The 18998-nt window shown below is 42.6% G+C and overlaps 1 protein-coding gene across 1 annotated transcript; it reads left to right on the forward strand.

Annotated features, from left to right (window-relative positions):
* The first annotated feature begins 7031 nt into the window (after window positions 1–7031).
* On the forward strand, window positions 7032–18749 carry LOC107300015 (regulator of telomere elongation helicase 1-like). The gene is made up of 4 exons (XM_015829358.1): window positions 7032–7106; window positions 9473–9595; window positions 11053–11156; window positions 18657–18749. The coding sequence occupies exons 1-4, from the start codon at window positions 7046–7048 to the stop codon at window positions 18747–18749; spliced, it is 381 nt and encodes a 126-aa protein (XP_015684844.1). The 5' UTR covers window positions 7032–7045.
* The last annotated feature ends 249 nt before the right edge of the window (window positions 18750–18998 follow it).

Raw genomic sequence — 18998 nt, forward strand, 5'->3', positions numbered from 1 at the left:
ATCCCTGTCAGAGGAGAAGCAAAGTCTGACAAAGCTGAAGGTGACTAAAATCATAGAATACATGAACAGGAAGGACCTTATAAGAAGGCCGTGCAATGCTTCAGGGTCCATTTGGACCAGGTCTTTTTTTATATATATAACAAGTTTTATTAATTTTTCAGTTTTTACATCCAAGTAATTAGGAAGCAGCATGGTGATAGGGTAATCAATAGTCCAACAACCAAATCATTCGTGTATATCTCAGGTTATATCATTAAACTTGCAGTGTTTCTCAACCTTGACAATTTTAAGGCATGTGGACTTCAACTCCCAGAATTCCACATGCCTTAAAATTGTCAAGGTTGAGAAACACTGCATTGAAGGTCTATTTCCCTTAATTATTATATCATGTTCAAGTTAATACATTTCTAGCTAAAGCTCAATCAATCAATGCATTTATCAATAACATTTTACTTGTACATATCCAAGTCCTGTTTTTAGGTTCTACTTGATTCCAGTTAAGTAACCTTAATTTCCCTCATTTCATTATAAGATAATTATCGTGACTAGAATACACATATTGTTCCAAAATTTACATTCTTACTTTCACAGATATTATAATAATAATAATAATAATAATAATAATAACAACAACAATAATAATAATTAAAAAAAGTTGGAAGGGACCTTGGAGGTCATCTAGTCCAACCCCCTGCGCAGGCAGGTAACCCTATACCATTTCAGACAAATGGCTGTCCAGTCTGTTCTTAAAAAATTCCAGTGTTGGAGCATTCACAACTTCTGGAGGCAGGTTGTTCCACTGGTTAATTGTTCTGACTGCCAGGAAGTTTCTCTTTAGTTCCAGGTTGCTTCTCTCCTTGCTTAGTTTCCATCCGTTGCTTCTCGTCCTGCCTTCAGGCGCTTTGGAGAATAGCTTGACTCCTCATTTACTAATAAAATATCTTTCATTGTCACAAACCCATTTCCATATAACAATTAAAGCTATAATCTAACAGTTAATTTTAATTTCCATTATAAATCTAAATCCTAAATATTCAATCAATCAGTAGCTCTAAAAAACTCCTTCACCCATTAAGTAAAATTTTAAGTCCCATTTTTAAACATTTAGACCAGGTCTTTTGAATGCCCAGGAGAAAACCCCACTGTAGTTTTTCAAATGCTGCTGCTTCCAAAATTTAACCGTTGCACAGCCAGTGTAGGGTTCCACTAAAGCAGTGTTTCTCCACCTTAGCCACTTGAAAATGGGTGGGGCTTCAACTCCCGGAATTCAGCCAGCCAGCAGGGCATTCTGGGAGTTGAAGTCCACCCGTGGCTGAGATGGAGAAAGAGGGATGTATAATCTAGCACAGAGTTTCTCAACCTTGGCATCTTGAAAAAGGGTATCAACGCTGCTAACGTCGGATGTTTTTGCATTGACAACAGATGGAGAGGCAGCCATTTTCTTCTTTTTGCTTTTAGAGTTAGATATGTTGGGGGGGGAATGTGCATGAGAGTCTAGCTCAGTGGTTCTCAACCTTTTTAATGCCGCGACCCCCAACCGGTCGTAAGTCTAGGACTAAACCGGTCGTAAGTCTAGGACTAAACCGGTCGTAAGTCTAGGACTAAACCGGTTGTAAGTCGAGGACTACCCAACCGGTCGTAAGTCAAGGACTACCCAACCGGTCGTAAGTCGAGGACTTTCCCTGCCCGGGAGTGCCGCGCATGAGTGGTTCCGCCCCCTGCGCCGGCCGAGGCGTAGCTGGCAAGCTGCAGAGACGGAGCAGGCCGACCACCAGCTGGCCCAGCCCAAGGGAGGTAAGGCACCCGCCGGAAAAGGGGAAAAAAATGGCGGACAGCCTTGCTTGGCGACCCCCGTGAAATGGTCGATCGACCCCAAATGGGGTCGCGACCCATAGGTTGAGAACCGCTGGTCTAGCTAGACATAACAACACTGGACCTAGCATGAGAATCAAGGTTATTGAGCCCAGAGCTGATAAAGAATTGGCGGGCTGGAGAACTGGAGAGGAAGCCCGTGCTTCAAGCTAATTGTGGGATGTGATTTATGACTGTTAATTGGAGAAGGGAATTGTTGCTTTGATACTTATGTGCCCAGGGTAGGAGAATTCAGTTTTTGGCTTCGACTGTGTTAGTGCCGATGCTATGCTTCTCAAATAAAGATTCTGTAAGGTAAACAATGCCTCTTTGAAGAGTTTCATCTGTCAGAACCATGACAAAGGGTGGGCGTCAACTCCCAGAATTCCCCCCACCAGCTAGGCTGGGGAGGGAATTCTGGGAGTTGAAGTCCATCCATCTCCAAGCTGCCAAGGTTGAGAAACACGGCAGTAAATCATTCCTGAACCAGCAGCCACCTAAGTCCTGTTGGAAAATCTCCAGCAAGGAACAGCTCGCCATTATTCTCGGAAGACCATTTCGGTGTTTGACAATGTCTTCATTTTAAATTTCTTCGGAACAGATGATTCACAGTAGTAAGGAATGGGCCAATATTTTGGTTTGAGGTTTGTGGTGTTTGTTTTTTTTTACTAGCTGAATAAAAAGATAAGGATATTTATCATCCTCCTTCTGCTAATGTTATGGTTGCTTACTAAGGAATGAATGGATGGTGTAACCTGTAGTTACAGGGAAACTCTCATTGGGGACCGATTCCCCCCCCCCTGCATATTGACCTTTTTTTTTTTTTTGCAGGGGAGAAAATTTCTCCAGTTTTCCAGAAAAGTTAGGTTTCAGTCTGGAAGAGGGAGGCACATTTTGTCTCATATTTTCATATTTCAACCTCGCCCTTCCAAGAGAGGATGCTGTGGTTTTAACCCATTCATGACTGTAAGTCTGTCATTTCAGCACATTTAAAAAAACAACAACATCAAAGGTAGTCCTCGACTTACAACAGTTTGTTTAGTGACCGTTTGAAGTTACAGCATCAGCGAAAGAAGTGGCTTATGACCATTTTTCACATTTGCAACCTTTATAGCATCCCCATGCTCACATGATCAAAATTCAGATGCTTGACAACTGACTCATATTTATGACAGTTGCAAATGTCCCGGGGTCATGTGATCACCTTTTGCAACCTTCTGACAAGCAGTCAATGGGAGAGCCCGATTCACTTAACAACCGTGTTACTAATTTAACAAGTGCAGTGATTCACTTAACAATTGTGGCAAGAAAAGTCGTAAAATGGGGCAAAACTCACTTAACAAATGCCTCGCTTAACAACAGAAATTTTGGGCTCAGTTGTGTTCATAAATCGAGGGCTACCTGTATTTTATCTCTCAAAGCCATATTCTACATAAATCTAAATGCATAGTTTAGGAAACCCTGCAGAGAGAGAGGCATTGTTAGCCTCACAGCTGGATGGAAACAATCACCCAGAGAAGTATTCTTTGTTTTAAATCGGGAGTAAGATTCACATCTGAATACAGATGATTCTTAAAGCGAATATAAAATAAAAACCAAAGGCTTGCCTTTTAGGCTTAACAGACAAAGAACTTGGGGAAAAAAACAATTTGGAACTTTGTTGTTATATGTGCTGACAGCAGCAAGAAGGCTCTGTGTATGAAAATGGAAAGATATTGTCATGGTTCCGACAGATGAAACTCTTCAAAGAACTTCGAAGCATTGTTTACCTTAAAGAATCTTTATTAGAGAAGCATAGCGTCGGCACTAACATAATCGAAGCCAAAAACTAGATTCCTCTTCCCTGAGCACATAGTATCACAGCACAATTCCCCCCTCCAATTAACAGTCGTAAATAATAATAATAATAAAGTTGGAAGGGATCTTGGAGGTCATCTAGTCCAACCCCCTGCTCAGGCAGGAAACCCTATTTCATTTCAGACAAATGGCTGTCCAGTCAGCTCCAAACTTCCAGTGTTGGAGCATTCACCGCTTCTGGAAGCAGGTTGTTCCCCTGGTTAATTGTTCTCACTGTCAGGAAGTTTCTCCTTAGTTCTAGGTTGCTTCTCTCCTTGGTCAGTTTCCATCCGTTGCTTCTTGTCCTGCCTTCAGGCGCTTTGGAGAATAGCTTGACTCCCTCTTCTTTGGGGCAGCCCCTGAGATACTGGAAGACTGCTATCATGTCCCCCCTTGTCCTTCTCTTCATTAAACTAGATATGCCCAATTCCAGCAAGTGTTCCTTATATGTTTTAGCCTCCAGTCCCCTGATCACATTCTCCAATTAGTTTGAAATGCAGGCTTCCCCTCCAGTTCTCCAGCCCGGCCAATTCTTATCATCTCTTATTTCAATAACCTTGGTTCACACACTAGGTCCAGTATTGTTATGTCTAGCTAAACCCCTATGCACATTCCTCCCCCCAGCATCATCTAACTCTAACAGTAAAACATAAGAAGAAAATGGCTGCATCTCCAACTGTTGTCAAAGCAAAAACATCCGATGTTAGCAACGTTGACAGATATTTTAATTCCTATAATGGATGACTGGCTGGAAAAACTGATGGAGTTGGCAGAGATGGCGAAATTGCCTGCCCTAATGAAAGAAAAGAATAAAACCGACTTTGTTTCCACTTGGAAAACCACTTCTGGATTTTGTGCTTGAGGTGGACAAAAAAATATGAAACTTTGACTGTGAATTCTGCTGATTTAGATAGGTTGTTGTTACAGAAACGGCTAGTATATACTACAGGTAGTCCTCGACTTACAACTGTTCGTTTAGTGGCCGTTCAAAGTTACAACATTACTGAAAAAAGTGACATGACCATTTTTCACATTTACAACCGTTGCGGCATCGCCCTGGTCACGTGATCAAAATGCAAATGCTCGGCAACTGACTCCTAGTTATGATGTTTCAGGTTCTGGGGGTCATGTGATCACCTTTTGTGACCTTCTGAAAAACAAAGTCAATGGGGGGAACCAGATTTGCTTAACAACCCTATTACGAATTTAATAAGTGCAGTGATTCACTTAACAACCGTGGCAAAAAAAAGTAAAAAAATGGGGCAAACCCCATTTAACTAGCGTCTCACTTAGCAACAGAAATTTTGAGCTCGATTGTGGTCGTAAGTTGAGGACTGCCTGTGTTATGTAAAAGTTGAGGCTGTATTTCTTTTTGTTTTGTTTTGTTTTGTTTTAATCCTTTTTATTATATTTTTAATACACGGTCTGTCTTTACTTAGCAAGATTTCCAGTTGACCAAATATTACAGTAAATCCATATATAAAAACGCAAGAGTGTTAGTCTTTTTTTTCCTTTTTAAGATGCTTTTTTAATGTCTTCTTTCTAGTACGTCTTTTTTTTCTTTTTCTTTTAAAAAATATTTGGCGTTTTATATTTTATTTTATTTTATTATATAAAGATTTTATTGATTTTCTTTTACATACATATATTAAGTTTTCAACCAACGAGCTGTCTGGGGTCAGCTAGCTACAGTAGTGGCCAAAATTGTGGAAACCTTTTGGGAAAAGTGTATTTTTGAGGTTTGATGACTAATAATACCACTTTTTTGGGGGAGTAGTACCATAAAATTATATATCAATGGAAAGATAATTTAATCAAGAATGTCATGCAACAATGTTTGTACAGTTATCTGTACTGTATTCTATGAAAGGTTATAGCCAAATAACCAGAAAAAGGAAGCACAACTTGCTTAGGTTGATCTCAGGTAGCTTTCCTTCATCTGATTGTAGCCAATGAGCGTGAGTGTTTAGAGAGTCAATCAGGTGTCATCTTGTTTTGGCAATGAGCCAATCAGATCACAGCAGGATTCAGTGATTGATGTCATGTATTGAAGCTGAGAGGAGGACATTGGTCAGTGTGTTATGTGATGGCTATCAAGTCGGTTGGGTTTTTTTGTGTCCTTTCATTGAGTGAGCTTGTAAAACGTAATAAAATTAAAGTCATGGTGCAAAGAGTTGACTGGTTGCCCAGAAAACGATGTAAAATAGTATTATTAAGTGAACAAGGCTACAGTTATAAAGAAATTAGGAGTAAAATGGGTGGAAACTTAACCAAGGTGGCATTTCTACTGTACACTTTTCCCAAAAGGTTTCCACAATTTTGGCCACTACTGTAATACATACTCGATTCCTAATCCTTCATTCTTTCCTCTAACCAACAATAAAATAAGTCCCAAGTTTGGTAGTCATCTGTGTCTTCTTTATCTTTCAGTCTCATAGTTAATCTGTCCATCTCTGCGCATTCCAATATTTTTCTGATTATTTCTTCCTCTGATGGTACTCCTTCATTCTTCCAATATTGCGCAAAGATTATTCTCGCTGCTGTAGTGATGTGTAAAGTCAAATACAGACGTTGCTTATTCATCTTTTCAGCCATCATACCTAGTAAGAAAAATTCAGGTTTAAAATCAACGTGTTCACCTAATATTTTTTCTAACCACGCACGTATCTTTTTCCAATAAGCCTTGGCTTTACCACATGTCCACCAGATGTGATAGTACGTGCCTGAGTTACGCTTACATTTCCAACATCTGTCTGACATATTTTAAAACATTTTTGCTAATCTTGCTGGTGGCAAGTGCCATCTATAAAACATTTTATATGAGTTTTCTTTATATGAAGTCGAGGCTGTATTTCATTATCTTATGCTACTGCCGCCAAAGAGAGTCAGAGGTCAATGCTTTTTTTTCTTCTGTCCCTTTTATCCTACACTTTTTCTTCTTCCCTTTTTCCTCCCCTGCTTGGCTCCTATTTTCATTTTTCTTTCTGACTATATAAAAAAAATGGAGCTGAGAAATCTTCCTTGGGTGTTTTTTTTCCCCCCCCTAAAGGCAACTAACATTTCTTGGTATTTTCTTTCAGAACGTTTCATTTCTCATCTCGAGAAACTCCTTCAGTTCTTGGATGAGAAGCGCAAAACACTTTCAAAGAAAACAGGAAGAAAATCCAGTTGCCTTTAGGGGAAAAAAAACAGCCATGACCTGGCTGATAGAGAATCTCCACAGACATTTGTTTGAGAAGATGAGACATGTTCTCATTTTTCCTTGGAAATCATTGGCCTGTATGGTGACCTGCTGATTCTTTCTTTGGTAGGATTCGCCCCTTTCGTCCGCCCGCATCACAAGGAGCAGTTCCTACAGATGTGCAGAGAACTGACTGGCATGGCTTTCCCAGAGGAGAACAATGAGAAACGGTGCCTTGGTAAGCACTTTTACGCTGCGCTGTGGAAGACACTGAAATTCAGGATAAAGCTGCCCGACAACGCCCTGACAATTTCAGCGCTTCTTTTACTGGCACTTCCACACTCATCTTTAAAATATTGCATCGTAATTTGAAAATATATATTTTTTTTAAAAACCCAGAATACTCGGAGATGAGTTTTTACTTCCTGGGAAGCTTTCGAATAAACAAACTTTGGTGTCATTCTTAATACACATTTTTCTTTCATTAGCTGGATTTGTAGAACATGACACTATAAAACCTTGGAACGCCCCACGGATTTCAGAATGATGAGTCAAACTCCTACTGCACATTAGCAAAGTGGACTAAAAAAAAAAGCTCAGAGCCTCCGTAAGGAAACACCACACTGCTGCACACAGATAGTCCTCGTCTTACAACCATTGGTTGAGTGACTGCTCCAAGTTATAACGGCTCTGATAAAGTGACTTCTGACCGTTTTTCAGACTTATGACCGTTGTAGCATCCCCATGGTCACATGATCAGAATTCAGATGCTTGGCCACTGGCTCATACTTAGGACGGTCACAGTGTCCCGGGGTCATGTGATCCCCTTGTGCGACCTTCTGAGAAGCAACGTCGATGGGGAAGCCAGATTCACTTCACAGCCGTGTTGCTAACTTAACAATTACGGTGATTTGCTTAACAACTGTGGCAAGAAAGGTCGTAAAATGGGACAAAACTCACCAGCTGTCTCACTTAGCAACAGAAATGTTGGGCTCAGTTCTGGTTGTAAGTTGAGGACTGGAGGCTAAAACATATAAGGAACGGTTGCTGGAATTGGGTCAGCCTAGTTTAATGAAGGGAAGGACGAGAGGGGACATGATGGCAGTGTTCCAGTATCTCAGGGGCTGCCCCAAAGAAGAGGGAGTCAAGCTATTCTCCAAAGCCCCTGAAGGCAGGACAAGAAGCAACGGATGGAAACTAATCAAGGAGAGAAGCAGCCTAGAACTAAGGAGAAACTTCCTGACAGTGAGAACAATTAACCAGTGGAACAACCTGCCTCCAGAAGCGGTGAATGCACCAACACTGGAAGTTTTTAAGAAGAAACTGGACAGCCATTTGTCCAAAATGGTATAGGGTTTCCTGCCTGAGCAGGGGGTTGGACTAGATGACCTCCAAGGTCCCTTCCAACTTTATCATTATTATTATTATTACCTGTGCTTAATAGCTTAGTAGAGATGCCCAGAAATTAGGCATATGATGTAGAGTTTGGGCTGAGAGAGGACCAATAACAACACGGGAGTCCCTTTTAGTTAGCCTCAACTGAGAAAGGAATGGGATGACTAAATATCATGAGACTCTCGTTATTTTATTTTATTTTTATTATTTTATTTTATTTTATTTATCAAATCTCTACACTGCCCATCTCACTTGCATGACTCCATAAAACCATAAAGGAGCTCTGGTGGCACAGTGGTTAGAATGTAGAATGCTGCCAGCAGTTCAATCCTGACCGGCTCACGGTTGACTCAGCCTTCCATCCTTCTGAGGTTGGTAAAATGAGGACCCAGATTGTTGGGGGCAAGAGACTGACTCTGTAAAACCACTTAGAGAGGGCTGTAAAGCACTGTGAAGCAATATATAGGTCTAATGTCATGGTTCTGACAGATGAGACTCTTTGAAGAACTGAGGCATTGTTTACCTTAAAGAATCTCTATTTGAGCAGCATAGCATCGGCACATATATAATTGAAGCCAAAAACTGAGTTCCCCTCCCCTGAGCACATAAGTATCAAAGCACAATTTCCTCCCTCAATTAACAGTCATAAACCACATTCCCCAATTAGTTTGAAATGCTGGCTTCCCACCAGCTCTCCAGCCCACCAATTCTTTATAATTTCAATAACCTTGGTTCTCACACTAGGTTCAGAATTGTTATGTCTAGCTAAACTCTCATGCACATTCCTTCCCTCAGCATCATCTAACTCTAACTCTAAAAGCAAAAGAAGAAAATGGTAGCATCTCCCATCTGTTGTCAGTGCAAAAACATCCGATGTTAGCAGTGCTGACGTCTAAGTGCTATTGTTATAAAAACATTTAAGAAATTTGACAATCCCATCTGATAGGTCTTTCATATCTATAGATCAGAAGTGGCTAACTGAATCACGTCAACTGGAATTCTGCAAGACTGTTAAACCTTGGTTTATTTCACCTATCAGATTTCTGTAATTCTGCTTTTTTTTGTTTTTTAAAGTAATAATGAAAGCAAATTGTCTTGGAGAGTTTGTACAGGTATCACATGAGTGTGTGGTGAGTGCTGCATAGCTAGCCCTGTCTGAACGGAGTCTTATATGTTCTTGGGAATGTGATTGTGTAATATTTTCTGCAGATTCTTCCAAGAATGAAGCACCACAGCAGTTCCAAAATCCAGACCCACAGGAAATGGAGAGAAGGCCCAGCAGATTACGAAAATCCATAGATGATGGCAGCCTACCTCTCTCTCCAATAGGTGGTGGGTATCTTTTCATTAAGTAGTCCCCTTCTTTCTAAATCCATTTTTTCAACCTTTAAAAGGTGTGGACTTCAAATCCCAGAATCCCCCACCTGGGAGCCAGAAATCTTGCTGATTGATAGGGGATCAAATACTTATTTCACTCATTAAAAGGCAAATCAATTTATAACTTTTTTGAAATGCCTTTTTCTGGATTTTTTTTTGTTATTATTCTGTCTCTCACCGTTAAAATAAATCTACCATTAAAATTATGGACTGATTATTTCTTTGTCAGTTGGCAAACGTACAAAATCAGCAGGGGATCAAAATAATTTCCTTTCCCCCCCCCCCCCGCCACCACTATAGGTAGATCAGATTATCATTGTGAAGTTGATTTGAGGTATTTGGATTTATTCAGTTTATTACACCACTTTGCAATGGAGGTAATCAAATAATTTATTACAGTTTTTTTATCCTGACTGAAATCTCTCAGACTAGCTGATAATCAAGTCCTACAAATTAAAATAAATATTTTTTTTTAAAAAAAACCACACAGGAAATAAAAGAAAAAGCAGAAAATAAATTCTGATAGGCCAGAATATTGTTGTGAAGTTTAATTGATTGATTGATTGATTGATTGATTGATTGATTGATTGATTTCTATAGCTGCCCATCTCAGCAAACGACTCTAGGCAGTTTTTATCTTCTATTTGAGAACCTGTCTGATCAGTCTTAGTTGATATTTGTTCCTTTGGCTGAATTACAAAAACATAACTTCCCTTTGATTCTGGTTGTTGGATGGAGATGGGTAGGTAGCTTTTACCTATTGCCATCTTTTTTGCGCTAGAGATCTTCCCATATTTTGGCCCTCTGGTCAAGACCCAAGATCAGCATGAACCTCTGTTTGGTTCTGCAACCTGAAAACAATTATCTTTAAGCAAGTGAAGCAGGAGGGGTCCTTGGGGCTCTCTGAGCTTGCTGGTTTTCTTGCAGACGTTTCGTTACCCAACTAGGTGACATCATCAGTGCTAGAAGGAAGTGAGGAGGAGGAGGAGGAGGACTGTGGGGGTCCTTGATGCTCTGAGCTTGGGTTATTTTCTTGTGGACTTTTCATTACCCAACTAGGTGACATCATCAGTGCTAGAAGGAAGTGAGGAGAAGGAGGAGGACTGTGGGGGGTCCTTGGTTCTTTCTGAGCTGGGGTTGTTTTCTTGCAGACGTTTCATTACCCAAACTAGGTAACATCAACACTAGCCTCGTTTGGATAATGAAATGTCTGCAGGAAAACAACCCCAGCTCAGAGAGCATCAAAGAGGCCGCATTTCAACCCTGAGCCACAGATATTCTCCTTCATTGGCAAGTGAAGTGTGACCGCCATGTCATCTGTGTTTCAAGTGCTTGAGCAGCAGAAAGAATCTGCAAGGTCAAAGGATTGGTCTGGCTTGAAAGCCACTTTATTCTTCCTTTCCCCTGTTTAGGTGGCTACAAGTGTGCTAAATGCGGTTCTGAGCATGATGTGCCCTTTAAATGCCAGCAGTGTTCCTTCACGTGTTGCAACAAATGTTGGGAGAATTCCTTGAAGGTCAGCTTTCATTTTCATTTTTTCCCTCCCTTTGGTCTTAATTGCATCGGCTGATTTATTTTTGTATATGTATTTATTTGTACCCTGCCTTTTATTATTTTCACAAATGCCTCAGGGTGGCCAACGTACCCAACCCACTTTCCTCCTCCTGTTTTCCCCACAACATCAACCTTGTGAGCTGAGTTGGGCTGAGAGAGAGTGTAACCAGTCCAAAGTCACCCAGTCAGCTTTGGTGTCTAAGGCAGAACTAGAACTCCCAGGCTCTTGGTGATGGGCCCAAAGTCACCCAGCTGGCTTTCGTGCCTAAGGTGGGACTAGAACTCACCTTCTCCCACTTTCTAGTCTGGTGCCTAAAACACTAGATCAATGATGGCGAACCTTTTAGAGACCGAGTGCCCAAAAACTGGCCCTGCCCCTGCTCCACCCCCTGCCCCGCCCCTACCCCGCCTGCCTGCGGGGCCACTCATCACCTCCAGGGCCCGCCGCAGATCGCCCAGGCAGCCCAGCAGCACCATTGCGGCCATGCCCTCTGCCCGCGCCCCGCAGTATCAACTGTTCGTGATGGGGCGTGAGGGCAGAGTCTTGTCTACGCTGCCTGGCTGCCATGTCCTTGGCTGCGCTGCTCCGCGTGGGCCACGCTCAGGGGCGACTCTCCTCCAGGGGGGCTGCTGGTGAGGAGGGGGTCGCGGCAAGGCTGGGGCAAGGCTGGGAGGCAAGGCTGGGGCAACGGCACGTGTGCCCACAGAGAGGGCTCCGAGTGCCTCCTCTGGCACCCGTGCCATAGGTTTGCCACCACTGCACTAGATTCTCCAACTTGCCTGGCTCTTAAAGCACGGCAGAATTCCCTTGCTGTATTTCTGCAGTTCATTCTTACCGTACATTTTCTCCCCTTGTGTGTGACTTGAGCATCTTCCTGCAATTGAGAGCGCATGCCACTGAGAAGATGCTTGTTCTTGTGATCCATGACAAGTTAGGTTTGGTTAAAGGTCACCGTGTGGCCCAATCCATCCACCAAAACAAGCCTAAAGAACTGTATGAGCTTTCCTTAGCTACTTAGTCTGATTAATAGTCAATTTAAGCCAAGTTGGTTGGGGATTATAAGAGGTGAGGTCAACAATTTGACTCTAGATTGGGAATGACTAATAGAGGTCTAATTTAAGATGAAGAGCCAGAGTCAGCACTCTGTCAGAGAAGTTATTGTCTATTTCTCATCTCTCTCCTATCATCTCTCTCATCTGTCTGTCTGTCTGTCTGTCTATCTATCTATCTATCTATCTATCTATCTATCTATCTATCTATCTATCTATCTATCTATCTACATCTATCTATCTATCATCTATCTTCCATCCATCATCTGTCTGTCTGTCTGTCTATCTATCTATCTATCTATCTATCTATCTATCTATCTATCTATCTATCTATCTATCTATCTATCTATCTATCTATCTATCTATCTATCTATCTATCTATCTATCTATCTATCTATCTATCTATCTATCTATCTATCTATCTATCTATTGTATTTAAGAACCACCCATCTCCATCAGAAAGGGATTCTAGGCGGTATACAATAAAATATTAAAAGCATAAAAATAGAGTAGGATAGGATAGGATAGGATAGAAAGGGACCTTGGAGGTCTTCTAGTCCAGCCCCCCACTTAAGCAGGAGAACCTATGCCATCTCACTGTCAGGAAATTTCTCCTTAATTCTAGGTTGCTTCTCTCCTTGGTTAGTTTCCATACGTTGCTTCTTGTTCTGTCTTCTGGTGCCAATTCCAGTAACCGTTCTTCATGTTTAGCCTCCAGTCCCCCCTCCAGCATCTTTGTTGCTCTTCACCGCACTCTTTCTAGAGTCTCAACATCTTTTTTACATCAACAATGATCAATATAAGGAAAAGCTGCTGGAATTGGGTCTGTCTAGTTTAATGAAGAGAAGGACGAGGGGGGACATGATAGCAGTGTTCCAATATCTCAGGGGCTGCCCCAAAGAAGAGGGAGTCAAGCTATTCTCCAAAGCGCCTGAAGGCAGGACGAGAAGCAACGGATGGAAACTAATCAAGGAGAGAAGCAACCTGGAACTAAGGAGAAACTTCCTGACAGTGAGAACAATTAACCAGTGGAACAACCTGCCTCCAGAAGTGGTGAATGCTCCAACACTGGAAGTTTTTAAGAAGAGACTGGACAGCCATTTGTCTGAAATGGTACAGGGTTTCCTGCCTGAGCAGGGGGTTGGACTAGATGACCTCCAAGGTCCCTTCCAACTTTATTATTATTATTATTATTATTATTATTATTATTATTATTATTATTATTATTATTATTATTATTATTATTATAAAACTGGATGTAGTATTCCAAGGCATTATAGAGTGGTGTTAATACTTCACCTGATCTTGATTCTATCCCTCTATTAATGGAGCCTAAAGCTTCCTGACACTTTATGTTAGTTCATAAATATTGATGTATATGTTTCAATTATTTATTTATTTATTTATTTTTGACAGATGCTTCCTTGTGAAAATTGTCCTTGAAGAAGTGTAGGATAAATTTAGGATCTAGGTTTTGTGTTCCTTGTAAAGCACCAGTTGGCTCCTTCAAATAGGCATTGTTTTCCCTTAATACAGGGGCGAACGAAAACAACATGGAGCATCAAACCTCAAGTTGGTTTAACCGTATTTCAGAACTGTGACCGCTGTTTTTCTGGGAAGGGATATGACTCAGACATTATGGTTTAGGGGAGGTCAGAAGGCAGTAAAATAGGCTCTGGTGGTGCCAGCAAATCTGTACCCCTTAGTAAAGGAAACCCAAACAATGTTGAGATTGGAGACAAAGAAGGGAAAACGGGAGCCCACGGCTCAAGTGGTTACCTTGCCTTTTGGCTGGATGCGATTTGGGAATTTGTGAGGTAATTAATGCAAGAAGCCTGTCCTGAGTTTTGGGACTTAAGATTGCTAATCCAGGAAGCCAAAGTAGACATAACATTGCATTCAAATGACTCTTTGATGCTTTATCACCATTAACCAGAAACCCACATACCAGAGGTTGGTATGCGGTCAGAATAATCCCTTTGACTGGTCTTGTTGCTAAAGTTTCTCATACCAAGATAAACTATTTTTAGAAAGGCTAGCTTAGAACCAGTGGGTGTGATGGGAATGCAAGGCTTTGCCAGGCGTAGTCTCCTGATTAAGATAAGCAATTGTAAGAGCCAGCCACAAGGTCATCGTGCCATATCTACTGTTCTTGTCCGTACAAGGTAACATAAAGCAGATGCTGCTTCAGTGGTACTGCGTGCTCTTACACAATTGTCTGGAGGTTGGGGTTGGTACCAAGTGTAACGAGGGATCATCAGATGCCTGCACGGAAAGATCTAGTTTTGGTCACCGCGATGTAAAAAAGATGTTGAGACTCTAGAAAGAGTACAGAGAAGAGCCACAAAGATGATTAGGAGACTGGAGGTTAAAACATATAAGGAACGGCTGCTGGAATTGGGTATGTCTAATCTAATGAAGAGAAGGACGAGGGGGGACAGGATAGCCGTCTTCCAGTATCTCAGGGGCTGCCCCAAAGAAGAGGGAGTCAAGCTATTCTCCAAAGCGCCTGAAGGCAGGAAAAGAAGCAACGGATGGAAACTAATCAAGGAGAGAAGCAACCTAGAACTAAGGAGAAACTTCCTGACAGTTAGAACAATTAACCAGTGGAACAACCTGCCTCCAGAAGCGGTGAATGCTCCAACACTGGAAGTTTTTAAGAAGAAACTGGACAGCCATTTGTCTGAAATGGTGTAGGGTTTCCTGCCTGAGCAGGGGGTTGGACTTGATGACCTCCAAGGTCCCTTCCAACTGTTGTTGTTGTTGTTGTTGTTGTTGTTGTTGTTATTATTATTATTATTATTATATTACCTAGTTGGATCATTAATTGTCTGCCAGAAAACAACCAAGCTCAGAGAACACCCAAGGATCCCCCAGTTCTCCTCCCTCTCCTCCCATTCTCCTTCACTCTGCAAACCTCACTCCCTTCTAGCACTGATGATGTTACCTGGCTGGGTCACGCAACAGCTGCCTAAAAGCAGCCAAGCTCAGAGAGCACCAAGGACCCCACAGTTCGATCTTGAGCTATAAATACGCTCTTCTATTTATTAAATTAAAACATAGTATGACTGCTTACTCCAATGGACTTTTTTCCCCAGTGGGCATTGAAGGACAAGGGCCTCTCTCTCTGCCTCTCCCACTACAAGCCGGCCTGATTGTTAATGCCTGCCAGAAAAGGAGTCGTGAAGATGCTCCTATTGGTGGTCCTTCTGGCACACGGAAGAAGGTCTGCTGTCCCCAGGCTACAGAATACATTCCTCGGCACTTCGGAAAAATGTCATGCTGCATCTCCTTCATCAGTGGTTTAGTCATGAGCTTAAAGTACCTACTTTGAACATTAACTTTTCAACGTTGGCAGCCACCTTCATTGCGTGCCAGATCACTAAATAAATGAAACCAATAGAAGAGAACCTAAGTAGCTGAGACTTAGGCTATTGTTGTTGCTGTTGAGACACTAGAAAGAGTGCAGAGAAGAGCCACAAAGATGATTAGGGGCCTGGAGGCTAAAACATGAAGAAGAACATTGCAAGAACTGGGCATGGCTAGTCAAGTGAAGAGAAGGATCAGGGGTGACATGATAGCAGCGTTCCAATATTTTGAGGGGCTGTCCCAGAAAGGAGGGGTCAACCTATTCTCCAAAGCCCCAGAAGGCAGAACAAGAAGTACCGGATGGAACTTAACAAACAGAAATCCAACCTAGAGCTAAGGAGACATTTTCGGACAGCGATAGCGATCAACCATTGGAACAGCTTGCCTTTAGAACAGCGGTTCTCAACCTATGGGTCGCGACCCCATTTGGGGTCGATCGACCATTTCACGGGGGGTCGCCAAGCAAGGCTGTCAGCCATTTTTTCCCCCTTTTCCGGCGGGTGCCTTACCTCCCTTGGGCTGGGCCAGCTGGTAGTCGGCCTGCTCCGTCTCTGCCGCTTGCCAGCTATGCCTCGGCCAGCGCAGGGGGCGGAACCAGGCATGCGCGGCGCTCCCGGGCAGGGAAAGTCCTCGACTTACAACCAGTTGGGTAGTCCTCGACTTACGACCAGTTTAGTCCTTGACTTACGACCGGTTTAGTCCTCAACTTACGGCCGGTAGGGGGTCACGACATTAAAAAGGTTGAGAACCACTGCTTTAGAAGCTGTTGGTGCTCCATCACTGGAGACTTTCAAGAAGAGACTGGACAGCCACTTGTTAGAAATGGTATAGGGCAGTGGTGGCGAACCCATGGCACGGGTGCCAGAGGCGGCACTCAGAGCCCTCTCTGTGGGCACGCGCCCCGTCGCCCCAGTCCTAGGCCTTCAACTGGGTTTTATAAAACCTTTTCGCTTTAGGCCGCCGCCGCCGTGTGCAAAAAAAAAAAAAAAGGTTCAGTTGATTTCAACTTCTCGCGGGGAAAAAAAAGATCTTGCAAAGTTGGAATTGATTGATTGAACTTTTTAGTCCCACCCAGTCTGCCGTTACCACTGCAGCCATGCCCAGCCAATAGGCCACACCCAGCCAATGGGCCACACCCACCCGGCACTCGACGATGCATAAGTGGGTTTTGGGTTGCAGTTTGGGCACTCGGTCTCTAAAATGTTCGCCATCACTGGTATAGGGTCTCCTGCTTGAGTGGAGGGATTGGACGAGATGACCTCCAAGGTCCCTTCCAACTCTTTTATTCTAAGTTCTAAGATCAGGGTGCTCTCTGAGTTGGGTGGCTTGTTTGCCCTTGCCCTGTTCTACTGTTGCAGAAACATCTGCCAGCAAACCGCCAAGCTCAGAAAGCACCAAGGATTCCACTAATAAATGAGAGCCTGTTTATTTTGACCTCTTGGGATGTCTCATCTTTTCCCCATTGTTTTTAGTATCCAGGTTCTTGTTTAAACATCTTACTTCTCTCCAAACATAGCTGGTTTCCTCGCTGACGTCCTAACATATATATATATGCACAGCCAACTCTTGAGAGCAAAGTAAATTGTTCCACAATGTTTCACCATTTTGAGTCAGAAATTTACTTTTGTTGTTGTTTGTGTTGTTGTTGTTGCTGTTGTTGTTCCAAGAGCTTACTGCTGTGCATCATTACCTCTTTAAGCCAGCATTTCTCAGCCTTAGCATCTTTTAAATGTTTAAAGTGGGAGAGCCAGTTGGGTCAAGTGGTTAAGGCACCAAGTTAGAAAGCAGGAAACGGTGAATTCTAGTCCTGCCTTAGACACAAAAGCTAGTTGGGCGACTTTGGGCCAATCGCTAGGAGACGGTGAGTTCTAGTCCTGCCTTAGGCACAAAAGCCAGTTGGGTGACTTTGGACCAATCACCAGGAGACGGTGAGTTCTAGTCCTGCCTTAGGTATGAAAGCCAACTGAATGACTTTGGACCAATCACCAGGAGACGGTGAGTTCTAGTCCTGCCTTAGGTATGAAAGCCAACTGGGTGACTTTGGGCCAATCCCCAGGAGATGGTGAGTTGTAGTCCTGCCTTAGGCACAAAAGCCAGTTGGGTGATTTGGGGCCTGTCGCCAGGAGATGGTGAGTTCCAGTCCTGCCTTAGGTATGAAAGCCAACTGGGTGACTTTGGGCCAATCCCCAGGAGATGGGGAGTTCTAGTCCCGCCTTAGTCATGAAAGCCAACTGGATGACTTTGGGCCACTTCCTCTCTCTCAGCCCAATCCACCTCACAGGATTGTTGTTGGGGGGGGGGAATAGGAAGAGGAAGGCATGTTGGATAAGTTCACTACCTTGAAGTATTTGTAAAAATAATAAAGGCAGAATACAAATAAACAATTTGGACTTTAATTCGTCGTCTTAAACAGTGTAGGCATCCAAGGATGACTAAGGATCCTAGGGGAAAGTGCCATAGTTTCATTCCATACAGCATTAACCTTGTGAACTCTCAAGCTTCCTCCTTCCGTTATATATTCAAGATGGACAGTATTTAATATTTATTTGCTACGTATATGTCGGGGTGTGGGTTGTGCATATGTTGTTCATAGTATGTTTAGGTGTGCGTCATGTATGTGTTTCACTTTGAGAGCGGGCAACTAAATTTCATTTTTGATGTGTGCCGTTGTGCCCACAGTAAAAAAAAATGACAATAAAGGTTATCTTATCTTATCTTATCTTATACTAGCTGTACCCAGCCATGCGTTGCTGTGGCTCAGTCTGGTAAATGTGTGTGTTGCTTTTACGTCCAACAGATGGCGCTGTTTTTTTAAAAAAAGCATGTTTTTACCTGTCACAGGTGTGACATCGATATAATAGGTATATAGAAACACGCGCGTATTCGAATGCAACGTTGTGTCAAAATTTCAAAGCAATCGGTGAAGAACTTTCGGAGATTTAAGATTTTGAACAAACGAACATTTACATTTTTATTTATATAGAAGATATAGATTATCTTATATTATCTTATATTTTGACTGCTCTTGTGTTTCCCCACACAGCTTGTCAAGAAGTGCCCAGGATGCCAAGCGGATACCAAGAGAAGACACTTGGCCATATCTTACTGGCCAGATCCCCCCGTGAACGACAAGTAGACTGAATACTTGAGATGCTCAATAAGGATCCACAGACTTGTGTGGTTTGCTCCAGCTGGTCTCTGTGGAAGAGGGACAAAAAAAATTGCAAGTGATTTTAAGGCACCTTTCTGGACCCTCCAGCCCCCCCCCCCACTACTCCCTTGGGGTTCCTTTTCTCCTAAGAGAAGCCACGTGGTTTTCAACATTTAGCCTTCTCCAGATATTTGAACCATTCAAGTGCTCCTGTTAGTTTCGGTCGGTCCGGAC

This window comes from Protobothrops mucrosquamatus, unplaced genomic scaffold, assembly GCF_001527695.2.
Source record: "Protobothrops mucrosquamatus isolate PMUCROS unplaced genomic scaffold, P.Mucros_1.0 scaffold5934, whole genome shotgun sequence".
NCBI classification, from domain to species: Eukaryota; Metazoa; Chordata; class Lepidosauria; order Squamata; family Viperidae; genus Protobothrops; species Protobothrops mucrosquamatus.

What these genes read in the sequence shown, in the direction of transcription:
- LOC107300015 (XM_015829358.1), top strand. Translation starts at nt 7,046, where the DNA reads ATGTGCAGAGAACTGACTGGCATGGCTTTCCCAGAGGAGAACAATGAG. An exon ending in ACCTCTCTCTCCAATAGGTG is followed by an intron (nt 9,596 to 11,052) that starts GTGGGTATCTTT and finishes TCCCCTGTTTAG; the next exon opens with GTGGCTACAAGTGTGCTAAA. An exon ending in GTTGGGAGAATTCCTTGAAG is followed by an intron (nt 11,157 to 18,656) that starts GTCAGCTTTCAT and finishes TTCCCCACACAG; the next exon opens with CTTGTCAAGAAGTGCCCAGG.